This window comes from Pollachius pollachius (genome assembly GCF_949987615.1).
Source record: "Pollachius pollachius genome assembly, chromosome: 3".
In the NCBI taxonomy this organism is placed as follows: Eukaryota; Metazoa; Chordata; class Actinopteri; order Gadiformes; family Gadidae; genus Pollachius; species Pollachius pollachius.
Window position 1 is genome coordinate 4211297 of NC_136936.1, and position 22502 is coordinate 4233798.

Consider the following 22502-nt stretch of genomic DNA (forward strand, 5'->3'; position numbering starts at 1 on the left):
AAGAGGACAGCTAACTCGGGCCTATTGTGTGGAAGTCGACTGCGTTTCACACCACATTAGATTCAATCTGTGTAATATATTTTTTTTTAGCAAATCTCCATCGATCATGGCCTGGCCGTGCATCACGCGGGCTTGCTGCATCAACCGCTTCTGGAGCGAACTAGACAAAGGAGATATCGCGGTGCCTTTAGTGTTCACCAAATACTCGGATGTCGCCGACGTGCAGCATTTTCCCCACCATCCTCAACCCAGACAGAAGAGGAGCGGCCCCATCGCCATAGAAACGCAGCCTCATCTCGGGGACCAGGAGTCCAAGGCGTCATGTGCCGCAGGGGGCAAAGATGGCTCTGCTTCCGTCACGCGCCAAGACTACCAGGCATGGAAAGTGCGTCCCGAGCCCAGCTGCAAACCCAGGAACGAGTACCACCCCTGTACGGGCCCGTTCAATACGGAAACACAGTATCAGAAGGATTACAAGCCATGGCCTATCCCCAAAAAGGGCGACCACCCTTGGATACCGAAGCCCAGCCCCACCACTACCTCCAGCGGCCGGAAGGGTATCGCCGGCAGCAAGAAGGAGCACGCCGCGGCCGAGGCTGAGAGCGGCGTGGAGAAGAGTGAAATCGAGGAGAAGGTGCAGGAGAAAGAATTCAAGGAGGTGGCGAAAACAACACCAGCAAAGAGAGAAAAATCTGTAGACAGGAAAACCGCTGAGAAACCGGAGGAGAAGCTGCAGCCCTCGGATGCCAGTGCCGAGAGGAAGGGCCGGGCGGCCGCAGACGCTCTCAACAGACAGATCAAGGAGGTGGTGTCGACGGGGAGTAGCTACAGGTAAGTCGGCCTGTCAAGGGATCAAAGGGGGGGGGGGGGAAATTAAGTGATTTGTGGGCCCGAACTCTGATGAATTGGGGAAATTGAGGCTGCAGCCATGCATATTAGCACCTTGGTAGTTGAATAGTTAATAGCGACCCCCCTCCCCTGGGGTAATAGGCTATTAGCGCAGGCACGCCTTTTAGTGGCAAGAAAGACATTGTTTTTAATTAATGTTACCACCATGGATTAGGAACAGCTATACTCAGTGTTCTTTCTCAAAGTGTGAAACAAATCATTTAAATGAGTCGTCCAATTTCTTGATAGATTATGAATACAAGTGGTTGTAAAGAATTGATTTGAAGTTTGCGGAACTGGATTATTTTAAACAAATTAAAAGTGGGCTTGATTGTAGGCCTTTTGTGCAGATGAGAATGGCTTTGCACGTTCTAGGTAGAATTATCATGGTCAAATGTTGGCAAGATTTGTCTCATACATTTGATCTCTGATATAGCACTGGCTATAATATAATCATATGCTTTTTTTAATCAATAAATATGCAAACATGTTGACAAAAGGTTGACTTCTGTGCAGTCTGATGAGAGAGGTTGATCAGATAACATGAAGGCAAATAATTGGGTGATTTAAAGCTGCTATAGAGCTCATAGATTAAATTAGCTCTTTCCCAAGATAATGAGTATTGAGTCTGTCTGAACATTGCTCATGAGATTGGAACAAATCTAATTTTTGATTGTGATGGTAATAGTTTCCCATCAGAGGTTTCTGCATTATCATTACAAATACTACTTTAGGATGATTGAATCGCCTGATGAAGGATTAAAAACGACCATTCACTAACCACTCATGCAATAGATGTGATAGATAGATGTGATTTTCTTCAGTTTGTTCTGTGAAAGAGTTAGCTTTGTGTCGCACTGACTTTGTTGTTCTTCTGCTCCTCCTCCCCTTGTCGCTCCTCTTTATTCAACGCTTCTTTCCCTCCTCCCCTATCCATCTCCTCCTCCTCCTTTGTTCTTCCCCGTGTCCCCATCTCTCTCCTCCTCCTCCATTTTCCATCTCCTCTTCCTCCTCCATTTTCCATCTCCTCTTCCTCCTCCTCCACCTCCTCCTTCCATCTCCTCTTCGCAATACTCCCCTTCCCTTCCCTCTCCTCAACCTCCTCAACTCCTTCTCCTCTTCCCCTTCCCTCTCCTCCTTCTCCTCCTCCTCCTCCTCCTCCATCTTCTCCTCCTCCCTCTCCTCCTCCTCCCTCCTCCTCCTCCTCCTCCATCTTCTCCTCCTCCCTCTCCTCCTCCTCTTCCTCCTCCCCACTCCTCTCCTCCTCCTTCCTCTCCTCCTCCTCCTCCTCCTCCTCCTCCTCCTCCTCCCCACTCCTCTCCCCCTTCCCTCTCCTCCTCCTCCCTCTCCTCCTCCTCCTCCCTCTCCTCCTCCTCCTCCTCCAGGAATGAGTTCAAGGCCTATAAGGATGTGAAACCGACCAAGTCCTTCAAGACGTCCACACCCTTCCAGCCCCCGGGGGTGGAGGTCCGCAAGGAGACCAGCTACAGCTCCACCTACAAGGGGGAGCAGGGCAAGCTGCTGAACGCCGACAACAAGCTGATGGACCGCCGGAGGATACGCAGCCTGTACAACGAGCCCGGCAAGGAGGCCGCCAAGGTGAGCGCACCCCAGCACACGGAGAGCATTCGGTTAGCGGCAGACACACACAGAGCCACGTGCACAGTGCTGTCGGGTCAGGTCACCACATGTGGACCTGGATACCGTGTGTTACTCTCTCTTACATCGCCATCTTGTATTCACTCTATTTTATTGTAATGCACTGATGTCAGAGAAGACTATCGCCGCCCCCCCCCCCCCCCCCCCCCCCCCCCCCCCCCCCCCAAATAACCCATTATTAGGATGGCATGACCCTAATGGACTGGTTTGACACAATCTATTGTATTTTTGTCAATGCCCTCAAGGTTGTTTTTTCTTCACTCTTTTAAATAGCTTAACAGCAGTCATGGGTGGGGCTTATAACGCAAAGGAAACGTTAACATGTTCAATAACATAACGTTACCCTCACCCTAACCATATAAATAAAGTATAGTAGTTTAAAAAATACATTTTTACTACAAAGGCTGCTATCTGGCTGTTATAATGTAATTACAATTATTTGAGAAAAAAAATATTTAGAAAGACAAAACAACGTGAATAATATAACATTAATCATTTAACCCATGCTACATTTAGAAATAGATTGTTTTTTCAGAATCTTTTCATGAAATCTTCCATCTAGAATACAACTGTGAATGTTTAATGTGTAACATTAATCTGTCAAGTCAACATCATTGTTGTGTGAATAAATGCCCTCTCTCCGCATGCATGTTAACATAATGTGTGTGTGCATGCTGTGTGTTTATATGGCCACTCCCTCTCTCACTCTTGTAGGACCTCTCAGAGAATGAAAGCAGCTCTGTACTAAATCTGCTGTAGTCAGGTGTGTTCCCTATTTTCTATGGAAGGCATGGAGGTTGACCTCAGATTTACACGTGCACACAAACATGCACTTGTGCGTGCACACACACACACACGTGCACACAAACATGCACTTGTGCACACACACACAAAAACATGCACTCACACACACACACACAAACATGCACATGTGCACACACACATGCACACACACACACACACACACACACACTCTTCAACACACGTGCACACTCGTGCACACACTCAAATACGGACATGCACGTGCACACTCATATGCAAACACTCATACACACACACACGCACGCACACACACAATACCAAACACACACACACACACACGTGCCACTAGTTACTAGTCCCTTTGACAAACTGCAACTTATCACTGTATGCCCACCTTCCGTTCCTACCTCACCACCTGTTGATGAGCTGCAGTTACTCCAGTGAATAACATACCGACTGCAACGTGTTCCACCGGGTGTGAATGAGTGGACAGACGGATGACAGGGGCCTCACATTGAGTCCGAGTGGAAGAGGCCTATTGCAATGTAACAGTTCCCTGTTTCTGGTTACCACTCAGCAATAGATGTGTAATGGCAACACACACATTATTCACATTCGTGGTCTTGGAGTGTGTTTGAAACCAGACATGTGGATAAGTGCGTGGCATTTGGCAACGATACCATTCCACGCCATCAGCGTTTAGCATACCATATCGACTGTATAACGGGAATGTTGGTATTCTCCCATGGCCAGGTGTAATCATCACAGGTACAGAGCTTTGCACTAATCACCGAAACACCAAAAGAATGGCATGGATCCACATGATCTTTACAGAGTTACTCGCGGCTCCATTCCCACTAACCGCATTATGCAAACGTCACTCTCTGGCGACATTTGGGCAATCATTGGTAATGACTGGATAACGGGGGTATGTATTGCATGAAAAGAAGGAAGCCTAAAGCCAGAGAGGCCTCCTCTTACGAATGAATCCAAAGATCGTCATCATCAGTGATGTCTATATCTTTTATTATTTTTTACGCTTTCGCTGCTAAATCTGCTAAATCGGCTCCCCAGCAGGTCGACAAGCCAGCGTCTCGCTCCAAACCAAAAAAGACACCGACCACCACGACGGGAAGAATGGTGAAGAAAACGAAGGAGAAGCTAGCCGCCGGTGCACAGCCGGCCAGGAAGAAGGCCTCTTCCCCACTCACCCCCACGTCCGAGGGCGTGGTCACCAAGAAGAGCAAAGAGATGAGCAACAGACTGGCCGAAGCAAAGCACTGAACACATCGCCCTCAGTGTTCTCCATCCTAATCCCCATTGTCCCCTGTCCAGGTGCATCTCACTAACCCGTCTCACCCCTCTGTCTGGGCCGACTGCTCCTTAATACCCGGCTCCCCTGTCTCCCCCTGGCTGCTCACACTGGTATTCTGTTTAGCTCCTCAACGGTTGGCGACGATTATCGTGTGTGTGTTTGTTGTATGTGTGTGAGTGTCTTAACTGCGAACCACCTCGTGGGTGAGGCTGTTTTGTATGTGTTTTCTACACATAGCTGCTTTCTCTATATATCTGAGCACCTTATTTGCACACATTTTGACATATGTATGTACCTCTATATACTTTAAAACTCAAGCTAAGAATCTTAAAGCCATTGATGTACATTTTAGCAAACGGGGGGGGGGGGGGAGGAGGGGGGGGAACCCTTTCCTTCCCCCCCTTAAAATCGAAATATCGCAATCTCTTTGAAACGCTAATGAGACGTTAAGACTGTCCACACTGTCAGTGATTTTCTTTTCAATTTCAGAAAGTGTATCGACTCCTATGGTCTGCTGCTGATACAACATCTAAACTGCTGTTGCATTTCCTGGTAACAGTGCCCGTGCTGTATGGGCCTGGGCTCCATTTCACTGTTCGCGGAGAGATCTGGTTTCATCCGTTTGGTTGCTAAGGAACCAAATGTACTGTAATATAATTGCCACAGCTTGCATGGACGAAGACTCAATTTTCGGTACCGACAAGTACCACACCTTGTAGTAGGCCATATAGACCTCGTCGGTTAGCTTGTGTAGGACACCATCCATGGGGATCCATGGGGATTTTTCTAGGGCGTTTGAAGACCTTTCTACGTATAATGCATGTTGTTGGACCCACGTCGATGCGATGTAAGGGAGTAGACTTTGACTAGGGACGCAGACTAAGTTAAGCAGCTGTTTAGTGCTACGAGAGCAAACCCACCAGCAAAAAATAGTTCTGCCTTCAAACGGTCACACCAACACTGGGATTTCTTGTTGAATTCATCTTCACATTAGAAATAATAACTGTGTGTACAGCACAGTCTTTGTGTGACACACAACGACCTAAAAACATAAAGGACCCCTGTAGAAGTGTATGACACAGACAACCCCCCGTACTGTATTTACTATGACCCCTCACTTTCAATGGTCTACCGTTGCTGCTGTAACACAACTTTAAAAACGGGGCCACAATCTCCAAGCCACCGTCCGAACATCCTCTGCTTGTGTGTAAGATGAGATGGCAGTGTCTCAACCTTCCCGTGTCTTGATTGTACGCACAGGCCCCCTCCAACCCTGTTAAAAAAGAAAAATCCTTGCAGCGTGATTGGCTGACAGGGTTTGAGTGCCCGGACTTGTGCCAGTCGCGTTTGGTTGTGCCTCCTCTTTGCTTGGCTTCTGTGAATGTATGCGTGTCTGTGTGTGTGTGTGTGTGTGTGTGTGTGTGTGCGTGCCTGAATATGCGCGTGTGTGTAAGGCGGCTGTGCTCTGCAGTCTGCTGCTTGCTAGTGACCCACTCTGTGTGCTAGCGTGCACGATACCACCTGGTGCTATATCTTACCTTACCGTGTTGTGTTTGATGATGTGATGCTTTGTGTGTGTGTGTGTGTAGAGGGGGAGGGGGGTGTCAGACCACCATGGAGGATGTGAATATACTGATGCAGATTGTGGTGTTGTGCTTGTCCCTCTTTGCTTGCTCTCTGAATGAACTCCTATTAAAAACCTTAGAACCCAATGACCTGGTGTGTCTGGTCCCATCCTTTGTCTTGTGTCTATGTAATTGAGTGTGTGTGTGTGTGTGTGTGTGTGTGTCTGTGTGTGTATTCCACCTCATGTGATAATATTATTTTTGTAGGTGAATACAATTAGAGATGATGCATACTTTGGTATTTCAGGTCAACATAATTTTAGTGTCAATTTCCTCTTTGCATGATTGATTATGCATAAACTGATATAGAACCAAATCATTTATTATTGAAATAAAGAGCATATATGTACGATATATACATTATATCTCACAAGTACCATGAAATTAGTGTGTTATCCCTTAAACAAATAGATCCAAACAGAGTTGCAGAGATTAAAAGATTTTAGTGGACCCTAACCCTAACGCTATTAGTAACATTAGCCATCAAATGTTTTCAATTCATCAGTCATGGATTTTCGGATCATGATTGATCCTTGATTCAATCCGTCGTCTCTCTGGGGGTGTAATATTTCTGTTGGTATATTTTTATATTTTCCTCAGAAAACAAAGCAAAAAAAGATCTGAGTGGGAGTAATGAATCTTCAAACTTCAGAGCAATGCCAGGAGGATACTCTTCAACAGTTCAAACAGGGGACAGAAGACTGAATAAAAGCCCTGAAGTTGCCTTCTGACCAGCAGTCAGACGTCGTCTGACGTCATGCATGTGGTGCTATCCCCCGGCGGTTAAACACGCATCCCAAACAACCGGCAGGGTTCGGGTTAGGTGGGGGCCAGCGGGAGCTGAGTCCCATAGAGAGAGGTCTGGCTCCCATGGAAGCAGCAAACTCAAATATCTATCAGCAGCATAATATTGTAATTACAAATAAAGCTATTTTCCCTTCCACATACAGAGTAATATTGACGTTAAGTAAGGGATAATAGAACGCCGGTCATTATCGGGAAAATAAGCCCAGACAGGGCGAAACGGACACCGACGCGATACGGAGGTGTCTTGCTTCGACCTGAAGGGGCTTATTTTCGATAATGAGGCGGCTACTTGCCAAACGAAAAAAATACTTCACAAAGTGTATTTTTACAATTTATTTGTTACCAGTCGTAGGGTTGATCAGCAGAGAAATAGTTAGCCAAAGACGTTGACGTCGCTTTGCAACTGAAGGCGCTGGCGTTGTTGTGAAGTCCCCCCCCCCCCCCCCCACAACAATCATGTTGTTGTTAGACTAGATACAACATCATCATCACTAGACACCCACACACATCCGCCCACCCAGCCCCCAAACCAACCACACACACACACACACACACACGCGCGCACACACACACACACACACACACACACACGCACACACGCACACGCACACACACAAACACATTTTTGTAATTTGTATTAAGTTTTGAAATGTTTATTGTATAAATACAAATTGCAATGGACAGGAATATAATGCTTAAATGTAATGTAAATAACGTGATAACTTCCTCATTTAATCATTGAAGCGTGGTGGCCTAGTGGTCATTGGCTTCATCATCCTGGCTTAAAGCCGCATTAATAATTCAGGTGTTGTTGGGTCTTGGGTTTGCAGCATTCCATTAAAAATGCAACAGAAGATAGGAAATGGCACTGGAGCCGCCTAATGCAACTCTATCTCGTCCAGACGTGTCTGGGTCTTCCACTCGGATTAGCGTGCTGTATTTAAACAGTGCTGTCGACTTGTTTGCGAGTCATGTATAAAATTAGGATGAAGAATTTGTAGAGGCATGAGGCTAATTTAAGAAGTGTGTCTCTATTTTGGTCAGTCCATATGGTATCTTCGAAGATGTTAATTTCGAAGGCATACGTCATATTTTTCAATCGTCATTTACAATAAACAATGAAATAAAATCCTTTGCCAGAATATTTGGCAAATGATTTGTCGATCAAGGACTGAGAGGGAATACACAAAGATCTTAACTGTTATAGTCTCAATTCTAAATCTCCAATATTTGTATCTGCACACATGTTAAAGTTTTTCTTCATTGTTCAAAATGACGACGGACACGCTATATTGCAAGAATGACCGACAGACAGTCGGACGGAGCGGACGGACGGACGGACGGACAGACAGACAGACAGACAGGGCCGTGCAGAGACCTTTTGAGGGGCAGGGGCTCTGATTCAAAAAAGGGCACAAGATTTGTTTACAATACATGTCATCTATATTTAAAATAATGAATTACCCTTGTTCAAACAAAATGTATTGTGCAATCTTACATACAATCTTACATAGTAGTATCTATTCTATATTGCTACAGACAATGTGAAATTTTACATAATACTAAATCCACAACTTAACCTAAATTTACAACTAAAATTAAACATGGGGCCTTACATCAGACTCTATTCACATGAATATTATCCATCCAAAATGGAACTATCTGACATCATACTATGTGATTGAAATAAAAATGTAAAAATAAACTACTACAATCAGAATGAGGAAAGGTATTTATAATGATTTTTGGTGAATATTTTAAACTAGTAATTGCATACTGATTCGCTATAATGCAAAATATCAGCAAAGAATCACCTGAAGTAAGTAACAGCCCACCATTTGCAAATACTTCAGCAATCAGAATGAGAAAATGTATTTTTATGGATTTTTGGTGAATATTTTAAACTATTAATTGCATCCTGTTTCACTATAATGCGAGATATCAGCAAAGTGGCAAGTACTACAGCAATCGGAATGAGAAAATATATTTTTGTTGATTTGTGGTGATTTTTTTCCTGAAACAATAAAGTCTATGCCACCAGTCTGGGCCGGGTGTAATTTGTAGACGGTCCCTATGAGAGATAGCAGCCAGAACGTAGATTTAAGCGCTGTTCTCGCACAAATATCGATGGCAACAACTAATGTCGTTGTGATTTTTGTCGATACGGTGTCCTAAACTGTCCTCAACAAACTACACCCGTAATGTAGTGAAATTGTGTTGAAAGTTGTAGTGGTTGTTTTTTTATTTTAATATCAAACAGTGTCTTAGTCTGTTTGATTGACAGGTGATATGATCAGGGGGGCAGAGTTTCCAACTTCAATGTTAAATAAACATGGACTGAGGATTGGAAAGAGAGGCTCCCTAAAGGTGTAGCCAGTAGCAGAGCATAATTTAACCCTGGCTTCCACATCATAGAAGCAGACCAGACCCTCATCATAATCAACAAACACCCCCACCTTCTGGAGCTCACCTTTCAGAAGGAGACGGACAGCATGTTCCTCTCTAAATAACAACTTATTATTGTTGAATGAAATCATCCAGCAGCCATTCTTAGGGGTGAATCTGGTGAACGATTTTCTTTTGATGGACTCACTGGCAACTCCTAACCACCATTCGGCATTGTCTTTAACCTGGACCTCAAAGTAAAATCTCCCTGAGGAGAAGCTCTGCCTCGAGAGAACAAGTTGATGCGCTGTAAATCTCTTAGGGTTTTCTGGGAGTTTCCTCACTATACCTCCAGAATGAACTTGTTTCCCATCCTCAGACAGAATGAGACGGCGATGAGCTGTATCAGGATCCAGAGTCACATCATCTTCATACTGCTGGAACCTCTTCAGTTCAGCAGCATCACACAGCTTCATCATCTCCATGTTCAGTGTCTCCTCCAGCTGATCAAGGGATCTCCTCAAGGTCCCTACGTATGACAGAGGAGAGACTTCCACTGTCGTCCAGTCCCTTGTGGGTGGAAGATCCTTCAAGGATCTGAAGGCCTGGATGAAGAGGAGGTGGTCTTTAATGTGTGAGAGCGGCTTCACCTCTGACCTTATGTTGGTCAGATCCTCAATTTCCTGCTCCAGCTCTTTGATGAAGTCTTCAGCTTGTTTCTCTGTGGATTTCAGTTTCGCTTTGACCGTTTGGTTGATATCATCCTGCCACTTTTCAATGCAGCGTATCAGAGTGGTGAGGGCCTGCAAACCATCGGCAATCGCTCTCTCTGTGTCTTTCGTGCTCAATTTGACTGTGTCTTTGATCTCCTTAATCTTTAGTTTTCTCTTCTGGATCATCTGCTCTACTCCAGACTCTATGTTTCCCAGCTGGGCCGTCTTCACTTCATATTCCTCCTTTAGAGGTACAACAGGATGGGACCTGTGGTCACGCTTTGTGCAGAACTGACACACACACACCTGTTCAGTCCTGCAGAAGAGATCCAGAAGTTGGTCATGTTTCTTACACATCCTTTCTTCCAGACGGTCCATAGGCTCGAACAGCTGATGTCTCTTCAGGCGTTCGATTCTCTGATGTCGCTCCAGGTGGGTTTGGCAGTAAGAGGTAAAACACTCTAGGCAGGACTTCACAGCCTTCAACTGGGGCCCAGTACAGACGTCACAGGGAACTTCTCCTGGTTCTAAACAAGACTGGTCTTTTGCTAGTACGGAGGCTCTAAACTCAGAAATCATCTCTGATATGAAGGTATTGACCCGTAAATCAGGTCTAGTGTGGAAGAGCTCGTTGCAAACAGGACATTTATACCGGACTTGCTCATCCCAGAACCTTGTTATACAGGTTCTGCAATAGTTGTGTCCACATGGTGTGAAAACTGGGCTTCTTAACACATCCAGACAGATGGGACATGAACAGTTCTCTTCAGACCAGGAAGAAGCAGAGGCCATTCCTAGACACAGACAACAAGGTTTATGTATTGAACAATTCCATTATTTGTCTAATTACGTAACAGGCAGAGAGGTTTTAACTTCTCGTTGTGGTGTATAACTCACCTTGTTGTTGTTTCTGTCAGACAATTTGTTCCAAAATGCGTTTTATTTTCTTCCTGAAAGAGAGAACTGCTTTCCCGTCAAGTGACTTTGGTTTCTCTGAACCTTAAGTTTTGTTTCCTCAACATGACGTCCTCTCCTGGCTCCGTCCCCATGGACACGCAGTTCCCTGATGTTTCAGCTTTCACACTCTTCACACACTTTTGGCACATTTATGCACTGTGAAGGCTACTTAAAATGCGTTGACGTTTGTTCTCCTCTTCATTGTGGAGTTAAATCAGAGTATTCACCAGCTGAGTTATGTGACTCGGGGTAGGAGACTCCAGAGACAACGCACAGATCACCAACGCAGAGAAAACACGGATGTTTTTCAGCACAGCCCTCCCCAAAGACAACTACCCCAAAGCAGTTCCCAGTACTAAATGCTGCTTCGTATTGTCGCAGAATAAAGCAATACCATTAAAAGTCAGACTCCAAATGTCTACTACTAAGCATTGTATGTCTAAAACCTATTACGGTCCGTAGAGGCGGACCCAAACGCAGGCAGCGACAACGTAATTTTAAATGAATTAAAAGAGGTTTATTGTAGTGGACGAGGGAGATGAGCAGGCAGGTAGAAAAAGGTCACAGGAGAAACCAATGATAAAGTCAAGGAGCCGGTGCTATGGATCTAACCGCAGTGGTTGAAACAACGATCTGGGGATGAGTGAGTGCAGGGCCGTAGCACCAAATTCTGGGCCCTCCTCTGCCTTGGGCCCCCCCACAACTGTGTACCTTATACCCGCAGTCCGACGGCCCTGAGTGAGTGAAGAACCGGGGTTGGTATACTGCAGAGCTGATGAGATGGAGGTGGATAGCAGGTGTGTGGCTTGGAGCAGGTGAATGGTAGTGATGGCATTCAGGGAGCCGGGGGTAAACAAGGGAGAGGAAAGCATGAGGAACACAAGGAATGGCCCTAGCCTTGACACATGGAGACTTATTGGCATCACATGATGACCAGTCTGATGACTGGTGATATTTTCTGACTATCTCTTCATTCATGTCTGACCAATGATGTCCGGTTTTCAAACGGAGAGAGAGAGAGAGAGAGAGAGAGAGAGAGAGAGAGAGAGAGAGAGAGACTGTGGTAGAATATCTGTCCACTGTGACCGATAGAAAGCTGAGGAGATCCCTTCCAATGTCCAGGCTCAGTGGACACAGCCTGGCCATAGAGCAAGGCCGTCACAGGCAGACATGGCTACCCAGAGAAGCAAGGCTGTGTCCATTCTGTCCCCAGGAGAGAGAGACAGAAGCCCTCTTCCTACTGCAATGTATGAGATACAAGGAACTAAGAGGTCAATACTATAAATACCTCAAGCGTTTTATTAGCCATTGTTTGCTGGAGAAGGAGGGGTGGGCAGCTGAAAGGATTCGTAGTGAAACAAATGTTGTTTCGGCCCGGCATCCGAGAGGGCTCACTGCAAGGCTCCATTAACTTCTCGTGTTAGTCTCGAGTGGTAATTATGATTTTTGTTTTAATATACAAGGTGTTCTTTTTTTTAAGACTCGATAAGTCGATTGGCGAACACAGAGCTTGCGTGTACAGCCTTACATCCGTTAACAACAATCTACTTATCGAGTCTTAAAGACAAGATGGCATTGACGGGTGAACTACTGATGGTATTGTGTGTATACAATGTCCTTTTTAATAAACAATCTGTACACTTACAAAGTTATCAATTCCTCGTTTTTTATGTTAAGACCCTTATTATACTACCAAAGAAATGTCGGGCTACTACTAGCCTTGTAAGTGGTTTAAAATAGCGATTTATTGTTTTTACCATGAGACATGCCCTTATCATTCCAAGTGTATAGGGTTTTGGTAGAATCGGCTAAAAACAGCCAACTTAAGAATGCGCCTATATCTTTATGCTCTTTTTTGCTCCTAAACAAACATTCAAACTCGTTATCATACATAATTTGATGGAAAACCCCTCAGGTAAGAACAATTGTTGACAGGGGGGGCAAAAAGTTAGTATTGGCAAAACCGGTTGTCATTTTTTATTTTGAGGCGGCAGGGGGTGTTGTCGCAGCTAAATGTAACTAATAAAGTCACTTGTAATCTAACTTAGTTACTTTTAAAATCAAGTAATCAGTAAAGTAACTAAATTACTATTTTAAGGAGTAACTAGTAATCAGTCATCGGGTTACTTTTTCAAGGTAACTGTGGCAACACTGTTTAATAGGTCCATGGCCTGCAGATGCCTATTAATTTATCTCTTATGCAGGAACCCAGTGTCTATGACCTTCCAGTCCAGCAGGGAGCGGTGTGTGTACAAATAAGTATCAAACTCAGCCCTCATTTCCCCGCGAAGAAGAAACGTTACCGCCTTCTGGAGGACAGGAAGTGAACCAAAACAGTGGAGGGAAAAGCGGATTCAACGGGAGCGCAGCTACAAGTGGATAACAAAGGTAACCTACAAATAATAAAATAACATTTGACAGACGTGTGCAAAGGATGATAGTCGTGTGATAGACCTCGGTACGTGTCGTGTTTCATGTATTTTAAGCAGTATAGTATGATGGTTCACTAATCTGGACGGGAACCACACCGAGGCAGAGTTGGTCATGTTGACAACCAGCCCTGAATGCGATGTTATAAATACATAAGGGTTTCTGCTGGAGTTCGACACCTAACATCACGATTTTAACGGTGCCTCGTCAAAACATCTCAGTGTTGACATGTCTCTGGATTAAAACGGATTAAAACCACTCCCTGGGGCGATCAGAGGACGACCTCTAGTCCGTCCACGGAGAGCCCTGTTCATGACGATATAAGTCTTATCTGACTGAGTTAATGGCGATACACCCACCAGTATCGTCCCTCTACAGACCTCTGCGGTCGTCCTCTGTGTATCGGCGCGTCTTTGGTTTCACACACACATCGACGTCGTTATGTACGATCACCTTTCCGACAAGAAGTCTGATGCTTTCACATGTTTTCAAAGTGCTCTGCTGAAGGGATTGAACACAAACCTGTGGACAGGAAGTTGGTCGCGACGTTCCACGACATACGTTGACTTTGGCCGGTCTCGATCCTCCACGATGACGCGGACGTCCTCGAACAACCGCGAATGGGGAGTGACGTCTAGTCGCAATATGCTTCGATGTGACGTCAAGCCACGATATACTCGCCACGATATGCGTCGATATGCATTGTATTCAAATCCTCCTCTAGTAAACGACGTGTAACGTCTAAATGTTCCCCCGCTGCATCCTTGACTCCTTGTCCCCTCATGCCTGCCAGGTGGCGAGGACACCACCTTGATGAATCTGTTATCATGGGAAAGACGAAGAAGCTGTGTAGTGTGTCGGTGCAGTGCGAGTGGTCGTCCTGCTCCTTCAAGGGCCACACCGTGGAGGAGCTGAGCGAACACATGGCCCTCCACCTGAAGGAGCATCTAGGAGACGGAGATGCCATGGAGGAGCTCGGTGAGCTACGGCCAAACTCTATCCAATATGCTGTGGTCAAATGTCGTTTTGTTGCCATATGATCCAAGTAGATGTGTTTAAAGATGTTGTGCTGTCTTGAGGACGGGCAGATTGTATTGGTGAGTTGGAGCTTATCTTTGTTCTATTTAGTATGTTTAAATATCCTAATGTCTTACGTACGTTTGTACTGGGGAAGAACATGTGGCTCAGGAGGTAGAGCGGGTTGGCTGGTAACCGGAAGGTGGCTAGTTCGATCCCCGGCTCCTCCTAGCTGAATGTCGAGGTGTCCCTGAGCGAGATACCTCACACTAGCTTTTCCCGACGAGCTGGCTGTCGCCCTGCACGGTGGACACTGCCGTCGGTGTGGGAATGTGGGAATGTTAGGCAATATTGTAAAGCGCTTCGAGTGGCCACTGGTTTTAAAGAGGGCTACATAAATGAAGTCCATTTAACACATGAGCCTAATGTGTTCTGCCTGGCCTTTCTCTGTGCACAGACGACTATGCGTGCCTGTGGAGGGGCTGTGAGTTCCTGGCCATGGGCAGCCCCAGGGAGCTGGAGGTCCACGCCCACTTCCACACCTACCACAGCAAGCTGAAGGGCCTCGGGGGGCAGCTGCTGAAGGCCCAGCCCGCCCTGCCCGGCTGCAAGCAGGACCTGCACACCAACAACCTCTCCTCCGAGGTCTCGGCCGGCCTGCGCTGCATGTGGCAGCACTGTGACGTAGGTTGGAGAGGGCTGTTTGCATTTACCTTGATGTATAGTACACACTGTGACACAATGCAAGCTTTGTAGCCTGTATTAGGGCTGACTAACGATTAATCGAATTCAAATCGAAATCGCGATGTAATAGAACGCGGTACGCAAATCGCAAAGGCTGTGATGAAATAAAATAAAAGTGATTTGTTACCGTTACTGACTGGAAATCAGTACGACTCATTCATTTTAATTTTAGAATTCAATAGTTAAATAAAGAGGTTTATAATGTAAGTTAATCTCAACACATCGGCCTGGCCTAAAGGAAAGAGCAGTTTTTATGATGACTGCTTCCAATTTTGTGTTGGTCATACTAAAGAATGATTTATTTCTTTTTTAGTAAATATTACGCAACATAAGGAACTTAATAAATTTTAAATCGCAATATTGGTCAAAATAATCGCAATTAGATAATTTCCCCAAATCGTTCAGCCCTAGCCTGTATGAGAGGACAGTGAGAGAGACAGGATAGTGAGTTTTAGTCGACATTTACATTTAGGGCATTTAGCAGACGCTTTTATCCAAAGCGACTAACAATAAGTACATTTGTCAGAACGAGAGACAATAATACATGGCTGGCGGAACAGTAAGGATGTTTATAGAACCAAGTTCCAAGCACTAACAAGCGCTAGGTTAACCCATTCCCCGTATCCAGCAAAAATAGCTAGGATAAGAGGCTAAGTACTATTTTTAAATGCAAGGACGTACAACATACAATAAGTGTGTACATTAAGTGCCAGAGTAGAGAGGGGATGACATGTAGCACAGGAATCAAACCTGCGCCGCTACAAGGCGTATCTTCCATGCGTTTGGCGCAGTAGTTGGATCAGCAAAGGTGTTTGCAGATCTAGTATAAGAATAAAGACCTGTATTTATCAACCACAAACACACCTCTGGTGGACGGACCAATCAGGAAGCGGGAGAGGCTCCGCCTGTCGGGCTTCTGTTGGGACCTACTCATTCGTGACGCCATGACTAATCGGCCTTACACCTGGTACTAAAATGTGTAAACGCATCGGGACGGAACGATTCATTAACGTCTTGTTTCCGGGCCCTTCCCTGACAGAGTACGTTCAACAACCCCGAGTGGTTCTATCGCCACGCCGACAACCACGTGCAGTGCAGTGAGCCACGCCCCCTGCCCCAGCCGGAGCAGCAGGCCCTGTTCTGCCAATGGGAAGGTAGGATCAAGGTCACATGGGCCCAATGATTTATACTCTATAGAGTCCGACCAGTATCGGAAATTCCTTGATACTGCCTATAACGGCTATCGGCAGGTACGCAAGTCTATTCACCGGTCTGATACCATCATGTGACTATGTAATATAGTGCACAGGCAAAGAACATCACAAACACGTGCGGTATAACTAAAAGAATACAAATTTGTTACTATGATGTACATGTTATTGGCTTCGTAAATTAGTTCTGATTCTTTTTTTTCGTGAACAGGCTATACATTGCTGTCATCGTAAGAGAACCCTTCAATAAGAACAAGTGCTGTTAGTAGTTACAATGCTAGATGCTGTATCGGTTTATACTCGGTATCGGCCGATACTGACGTTCAGGAATCGGTATCGGAGCATCTCGTACAACGGCGTCCCTCTCCGGGGTTTGACGCTCGTCGGCTGCGTTCCAACCGTCCAACTGCGACTCCCCTCTGGGTTGCAGGTTGCGACGCCTTCTTTAAGGTCCGGTACCGTCTGAGGGAACACCTGCGGAGCCACACCCAGGAGAAGGTGGTGGCCTGCCCCACCTGCGGCTGCATGTTCTCCAGCAACACCAAGCTGTTCGACCACCTCCACAGGCAGGCGGAGCCCGAGGGTGAGAGGGAACCACATAACAGGGCCCGACCGACTCACTGAGATTAAGAATTTGCGCTCATTAGCGGGATTTGTTCTTGGTTTTTCTTCCGCAAATCCAGAATATGCGCAAATTTGGAACCTGCCTGGATTTCTTTTTCTGGGAAAGTGTGATAGATGGAAAGTTTGGGTTGAAAGGGAAAGATATTTAAAGGGTTTCTTCTAGTGATACTGTGGTCTGAAATATCGTACACGTCCCCGTTCTTCTTACCAAGCCTGACCTTTCGTCTGAACCGTCGGGTTCATTATTCAGATGGAGGTTGTTAAGTCGTTGTGTGTTTGTGTTGATCCCTATGCTGACTGATCCCTGCTCCCGACAGGCTCTCTGGTGTGTGAGCACTGTGGGAAAGCCTTCACCAACGAGAGGCTCCTGAGAGACCACGTCAGGCAACACGGTGAGCCCTACTGAACAACATCACCCACTCCCGGCAGCAAATCTTTTTTTCGTGGGAGGGGCAAGTACCGCCTTTTTCGCCTCTGATTGGTTAGAAGGGCTCTCCTTTATATTGTGTTTTGATTAGTCCTTGCTGTTTGGGGGAGTTTATGGTTAGGTTTAGGGTTATAGTTAGGGTTAAACTAACCCTTCCCCTAACCATAACCAATCGGAGGAAAGACATTCTAACCAGTCAGAGGCGAATCAGAGGCGAAAAAGGCGGTATTTGCCCCTACCATCCTACGAAAAAAAGATTTGCTTCCTGGCGCTCTGCTGTCGTCGCTCTGAATTAGGGCTTTCTAATTAATTGAATTTAGATTGTTTGATTGATTATTTTCGATTTTTATTTGAACATTTTGTTTATTTTTTTTAAGGGCAACTGAATAAATGCATCATGTTTTGAGATCAAAAATAATCGTTAGAGTAATCGTGATTTCAATATTGACCAAAATAATCGTGACTATGATTTTTATTTTCCCCCACAATCGAGCAGCCCTACCCAGCCTGTCGCTGACCCGTGGTTGTGTTCTGAATCCCCCTGCAGTGAATCACATCAAGTGTCCGCTGTGTGACATGACCTGCACCACTCTGGCCACCCTGAAGATCCACATCAAGTTCCGCCACTGTGACGAACGGCCCTTCTCCTGTGACTTCTGCGAGAGCAGGTAACCCTCACTCTCTCAAACATAGAAGGGTTTCTGGAGGGTTTATAAGGGGCTCACAGTCTCTTTGGGGACGTACGTTAAAGTAGAGCTGGGCGATCAATCGGTTTTTTAATCGTAATTTGAATTTATGGTCAATAATCGTTTTTTTTTTTTTTTTTAAGAAAATCAACTAAAAAAAGGGTTGGGTTAAAGAGTAAAATGTCAACAGGCAGCATGCGCTGAAAAAAGTGAGTGTTTAGAGTTTGGCTAAGTCTGTGGCAACCAAATGTTGCTTTTGTGAATCATTGTTAATCTTCAAATTAAATCCAAACTTAAAAAATATATTTATAGAATTTTCTAAAAAAAGAAAACGATTAAAATCGATAAACGGGTTTGGTTTGAAAAAAATCGTAGATTTAGTTTTTAGGCCAAACCGCCCAGCCCTATGGGTAAGCCTGTAAAAGCATGTGTCGGGGTTATCTCCGACTATCTATTGATTTTAAGATGCCTTAGGTGTCAGAAGTCTTGCCTTTTTTTTTCCTCTCAAAGTAAATAAACCAGTCCCTCCAGAAAAATGCGGCGTTTTTTTGTGATTGTTGCGGCCAAAAATCCTTGATTATGCGGCACGTTTTCTTAAAAAATGCGATGAAATATGCGGCATGTTTATGCAATTTTATGCGATGAATTTGCGGGAACTTGCAAAAATTGCAGGAACTTGCGAAAAATGCAGCTTTTCGATGACATTCGCGTCGCGTAATTACGTCACTTCATAACGTTCCCATGGCAACAGGGGGAAACGGCTGCTCTTGTGTGAAGTAAACGCAACATTTTTCAACTTTCTGCTAAGATATATGTGACTTTTTTGCAACGAAAATACGGGGATTATGAAATCATGCAAGCCCCGCATATTTTGCGCGGAAATCGGCAATTTATGCGGTGAAAGTGCGGCATATTTGAAAAAAATGCGGCCCCCGCGTGAATACGCAGACTTTGGCTGATCATGCGTTGAATCATGCGATCGCATAATCGCGTTTTTCTGGAGGGACTGATAAACGGACCGACCTCACGCCGTGCTCCCACCTCACCTCCTCAGCTTCAAGAACCAGCACGACCTGCGCAAGCACATGGAGACCCACAACGAGGGCGCGGCCTACCGGTGCACCGTGGAGGGCTGCGACTACTCGTCCCGCATGGCCCACACCATGCGCCAGCACTACAGACGCATGCACGAGGTCAGCCCATCGCACGGCCGGCACGGTGGGACGCTCCGCTCGGGGCTGGGGTCTTCTGGGCGGGGCGCACCTCCTGTTGTCCGCGGTCTACCCGTACGGGCCCTGAACCCGGTCTGCTCTCCTCAAAGGGCCCTTGTTTAACTTCACTACGCTGCATAGTGAATTGTAGATGGATGTAGTCATTAAAGGGCTCCTATTTTACCGCTATGTGTTAGTGTGAGCGGCCATTACCAGACTGTTCAACCACTCCGCCCTGCTTTGTGACATTGGGACCTCACAAATGGGAGCGTCCGCCCAGTTGTACACTGGATTGATAGGTCTACCAGCTTAACCAGTGGACTGTACCTACTAGCAGGCTTATCTATCCATCATACGTCTAGGTGGACACTCCCACTGGTGATGTCACTAAGGCACAGGGCAGCTCTTGAAATAGCTTAAAAGACTGCAGCTGTGTCCTGTATCTAAAATTCCCCACGTCGCTTTTGATCAAAGTCTCCGCTGGAATGATTAAAGGGTAATAATGACAAAAGCCTGTTTAGAATGTAGCCGTTTTGAGAATTAATTCTGTGATCATTGATGGACTCGGTTCGTGTTCCTGACCGATGTGATGTCTGGGATGATGCAGGGAGGGATGATCTCCAGGTACAAATGCCACATCTGCGAGAAGACCTTCTCCTGGTGCTACACGCTGACTCTGCACCTCCGCAAGAAGCACCAGCTGAAGTGGCCGTCGGGACACTCTCGCTTCAGGTAGCCCCCCGATCCTCTCCTTCTTCCACCACTCCTATCCACCGTTAAAGGTTGTGTCGGCGATGTCGGGGGACGTCTGTTCTGTTGGGATTTGGAGCGAGATCCCTAACGAACAGAGCCCCTCCCTTCCGTGTTTCCTGCATCCACGAAACGCGTGACGCATGATATAAATAAAACATAAACATGAACAACGTGTTTAGGTTTTATTCATACCATGTTTCATGTGTTTCGTGCATCCACTGGATAAATAAAACATAAACATGTTGTTTATGTTTATGTTTTATTTATCCAGTGGGTGCAAGAAACACATGACGCATGATATAATTAAAACATAAACATAAACAACATGTCAATTTTTTTAACATAAACATAAACACATGATAGTTTTTACCGGATTCCAGTCAAAACTATCATGGACGCAGCGCAAAACCCCACAACACCCACCCCTTGTCGGTGATTGGTTGGAATACTATTTATTTCGGTTTTGAGTGGTGGGTAGTACCATTTTGTTTTCGTGTACGATCCCGGAGCAAAGGCTGCCTACAGAGACGAGGGTTTTTGACGGCCTGCTTATGGGGTGGAAGGGCAGCTAGCGTATCGTGAGGAAAGATCAGATGAACGTGATCATTTATGTTTCGGCCTAGAATCGCTGATACAACCTTTTTAACATAAGGTTCAATTTAGCGACCAGAAACCGAAACAAATGATGGCAGTACAATACAGATGCAGCCACTTTACTATCCCTTTATGTGCAATAACTTATGATCCATCGCTTACCTCGACTCTGCTCATGGAGATGAATCTGTCGGGCCATGCAAACATGGATCGCTCCCCATTTCACTGGCCTTTCAAGTGACTTACAAAGGCTTTACTCACTGTGTGTTTGTAGCTTAACTTGGATCCCTAAAGGGATGTGTATTGAACTAGAGTCAAGACAATTAAGATAAGGTTCACTTTAGCAATCCCAGACAGGTAATGCAGAAAGGACCGGACAGTCATCGGTATAAAAAAAAAAGATGCTAAGTTAACATAAGAAATTTAGATTTTTTAGATTATTTTTTTTTTACGATTTTAAAAGGGTGACCCCTTTAAAATCGCTGAATCAGTTACAAGTAACTCAAGACCCCCCCCCACAGGTACAAGGAGAACGAGGACGGCTACCTCACCCTGAACATGGTGCGCTTCGAGACGGTGGAGGTCACCCAGGAGATCATGAAGAACATGGAGAAGAAGCGGCAGATTCACCGCCGGGGCCCCGGACCCCGGGCCAAGCAGTCCTCCAGGGTGGGGGCCCCCGACCGCGGCCATGCCTCCCTGCCGCCGCCAGGCTCCGCCTCCCCGTCCTCCTCCTGCGCTGGCTCCTCCTCCTCCTCCTCCTCCTCGCCGGGCTCCTCCTCTTCCGAGGAGGAGCCCGGCGAGGAGGAGGAGGAGGAGGAGGAGGAGGAGGAGGAGGAGGAGGAGCCGGCGTCGCCGCGGCCCAGCCCCCGCGGCGGAGACTCCCCCGTGTACTGCGTGATGAACAGCATCCCCCACATCGAGGACGACCCCGGGGGGCCCCTGATGCTGATGGAGGAGTGCGACCCCACCGCAAACTCCGGGGCGGTGCAGGCCCTGACCGAGGTGGCCCGCGGCCTGGGCATGGACGTGGTGTGAAGCCCCCCCCCCCTCCCCGCCTGGTCATGTGATTCAACGTTCCTAACGATGTTCAGGGGACCCCCCCACCGTGTTTTAGGATTCATGCGCGTTCTTCGTCTTCAATGATTGGTGTTTACCCCGTTTGTCAGGCCCGCCACTGCCTGTACGCAGAGTGCGAAGGGCACCAGGTACCCGGGGGGGGCCCCAAAAATGAGGGCTTGTAAAAAATGAAATGGCCAGCAGCGGCCCTGCCGGTTGTCCTCGGCGGCGTGGTGGTGTTTGTACAGGAAGGGGGCGACGAGGACAACAATTTGCTCATAGTGGAAGAAATGCGAGATTTTATCTTTTTTTTTTCGAACGATTTTTGTTATACAGTGAACAAGTGACTTGGAGCCGCTCTTTTCCTGAACGCCGTGTCCCGTGAAACTTGGCGGGACCCTGACGCCCTCGTTCGTACGGCGCCAAGCTGAGACAGCCATTTGTATATATGTTTATTTTAGATGTTCGGTAACCTCCGTTTTAGTTTTCTTCTTGAATTTAATGTGATGCAACTAAAGACTGACGTTGAGCACTGTTTAAGTTATTAAATATTGAGAAGCCGGTTTATTTATTAGAAGACGCGATAGTGTACAATAAAGTGGTCAGTTTTGATGGTTCTTTGAGAATGATTTATT

The 22502-nt window shown here is 46.1% G+C and overlaps 3 protein-coding genes across 3 annotated transcripts; 2 read left to right on the forward strand and 1 right to left on the reverse strand.

The window, feature by feature from the left end:
- Positions 1-106: 106 nt before the first annotated feature.
- Positions 107-4621, forward strand: map6b (microtubule-associated protein 6b; the record flags this gene model as incomplete). The annotated part of the gene is made up of 3 exons (XM_079731712.1): positions 107-831; positions 2274-2487; positions 4387-4621. The coding sequence occupies 3 exons, from the start codon at positions 107-109 to the stop codon at positions 4591-4593; spliced, it is 1146 nt and encodes a 381-aa protein (XP_079587838.1). The 3' UTR covers positions 4594-4621.
- Positions 4622-7821: 3200 nt separating this feature from the next.
- Positions 7822-11179, reverse strand: LOC307072870 (E3 ubiquitin-protein ligase TRIM39-like). Its single transcript, XM_079732408.1, has 2 exons — positions 11052-11179; positions 7822-10948 (listed from the first exon to the last, which is right to left on the reverse strand). Exon 2 carries the CDS (start codon positions 10944-10946, stop codon positions 9321-9323), a length of 1626 nt encoding a protein of 541 aa, XP_079588534.1. The 5' UTR covers positions 10947-10948; positions 11052-11179; the 3' UTR covers positions 7822-9320.
- Positions 11180-13431: 2252 nt separating this feature from the next.
- Positions 13432-22479, forward strand: LOC307072357 (histone H4 transcription factor). Its single transcript, XM_079731630.1, has 10 exons — positions 13432-13499; positions 14335-14519; positions 15016-15242; positions 16342-16456; positions 16944-17096; positions 17455-17529; positions 18112-18232; positions 19305-19443; positions 20069-20193; positions 21330-22479. The coding sequence occupies exons 2-10, from the start codon at positions 14369-14371 to the stop codon at positions 21844-21846; spliced, it is 1623 nt and encodes a 540-aa protein (XP_079587756.1). The 5' UTR covers positions 13432-13499; positions 14335-14368; the 3' UTR covers positions 21847-22479.
- Positions 22480-22502: the final 23 nt, after the last annotated feature.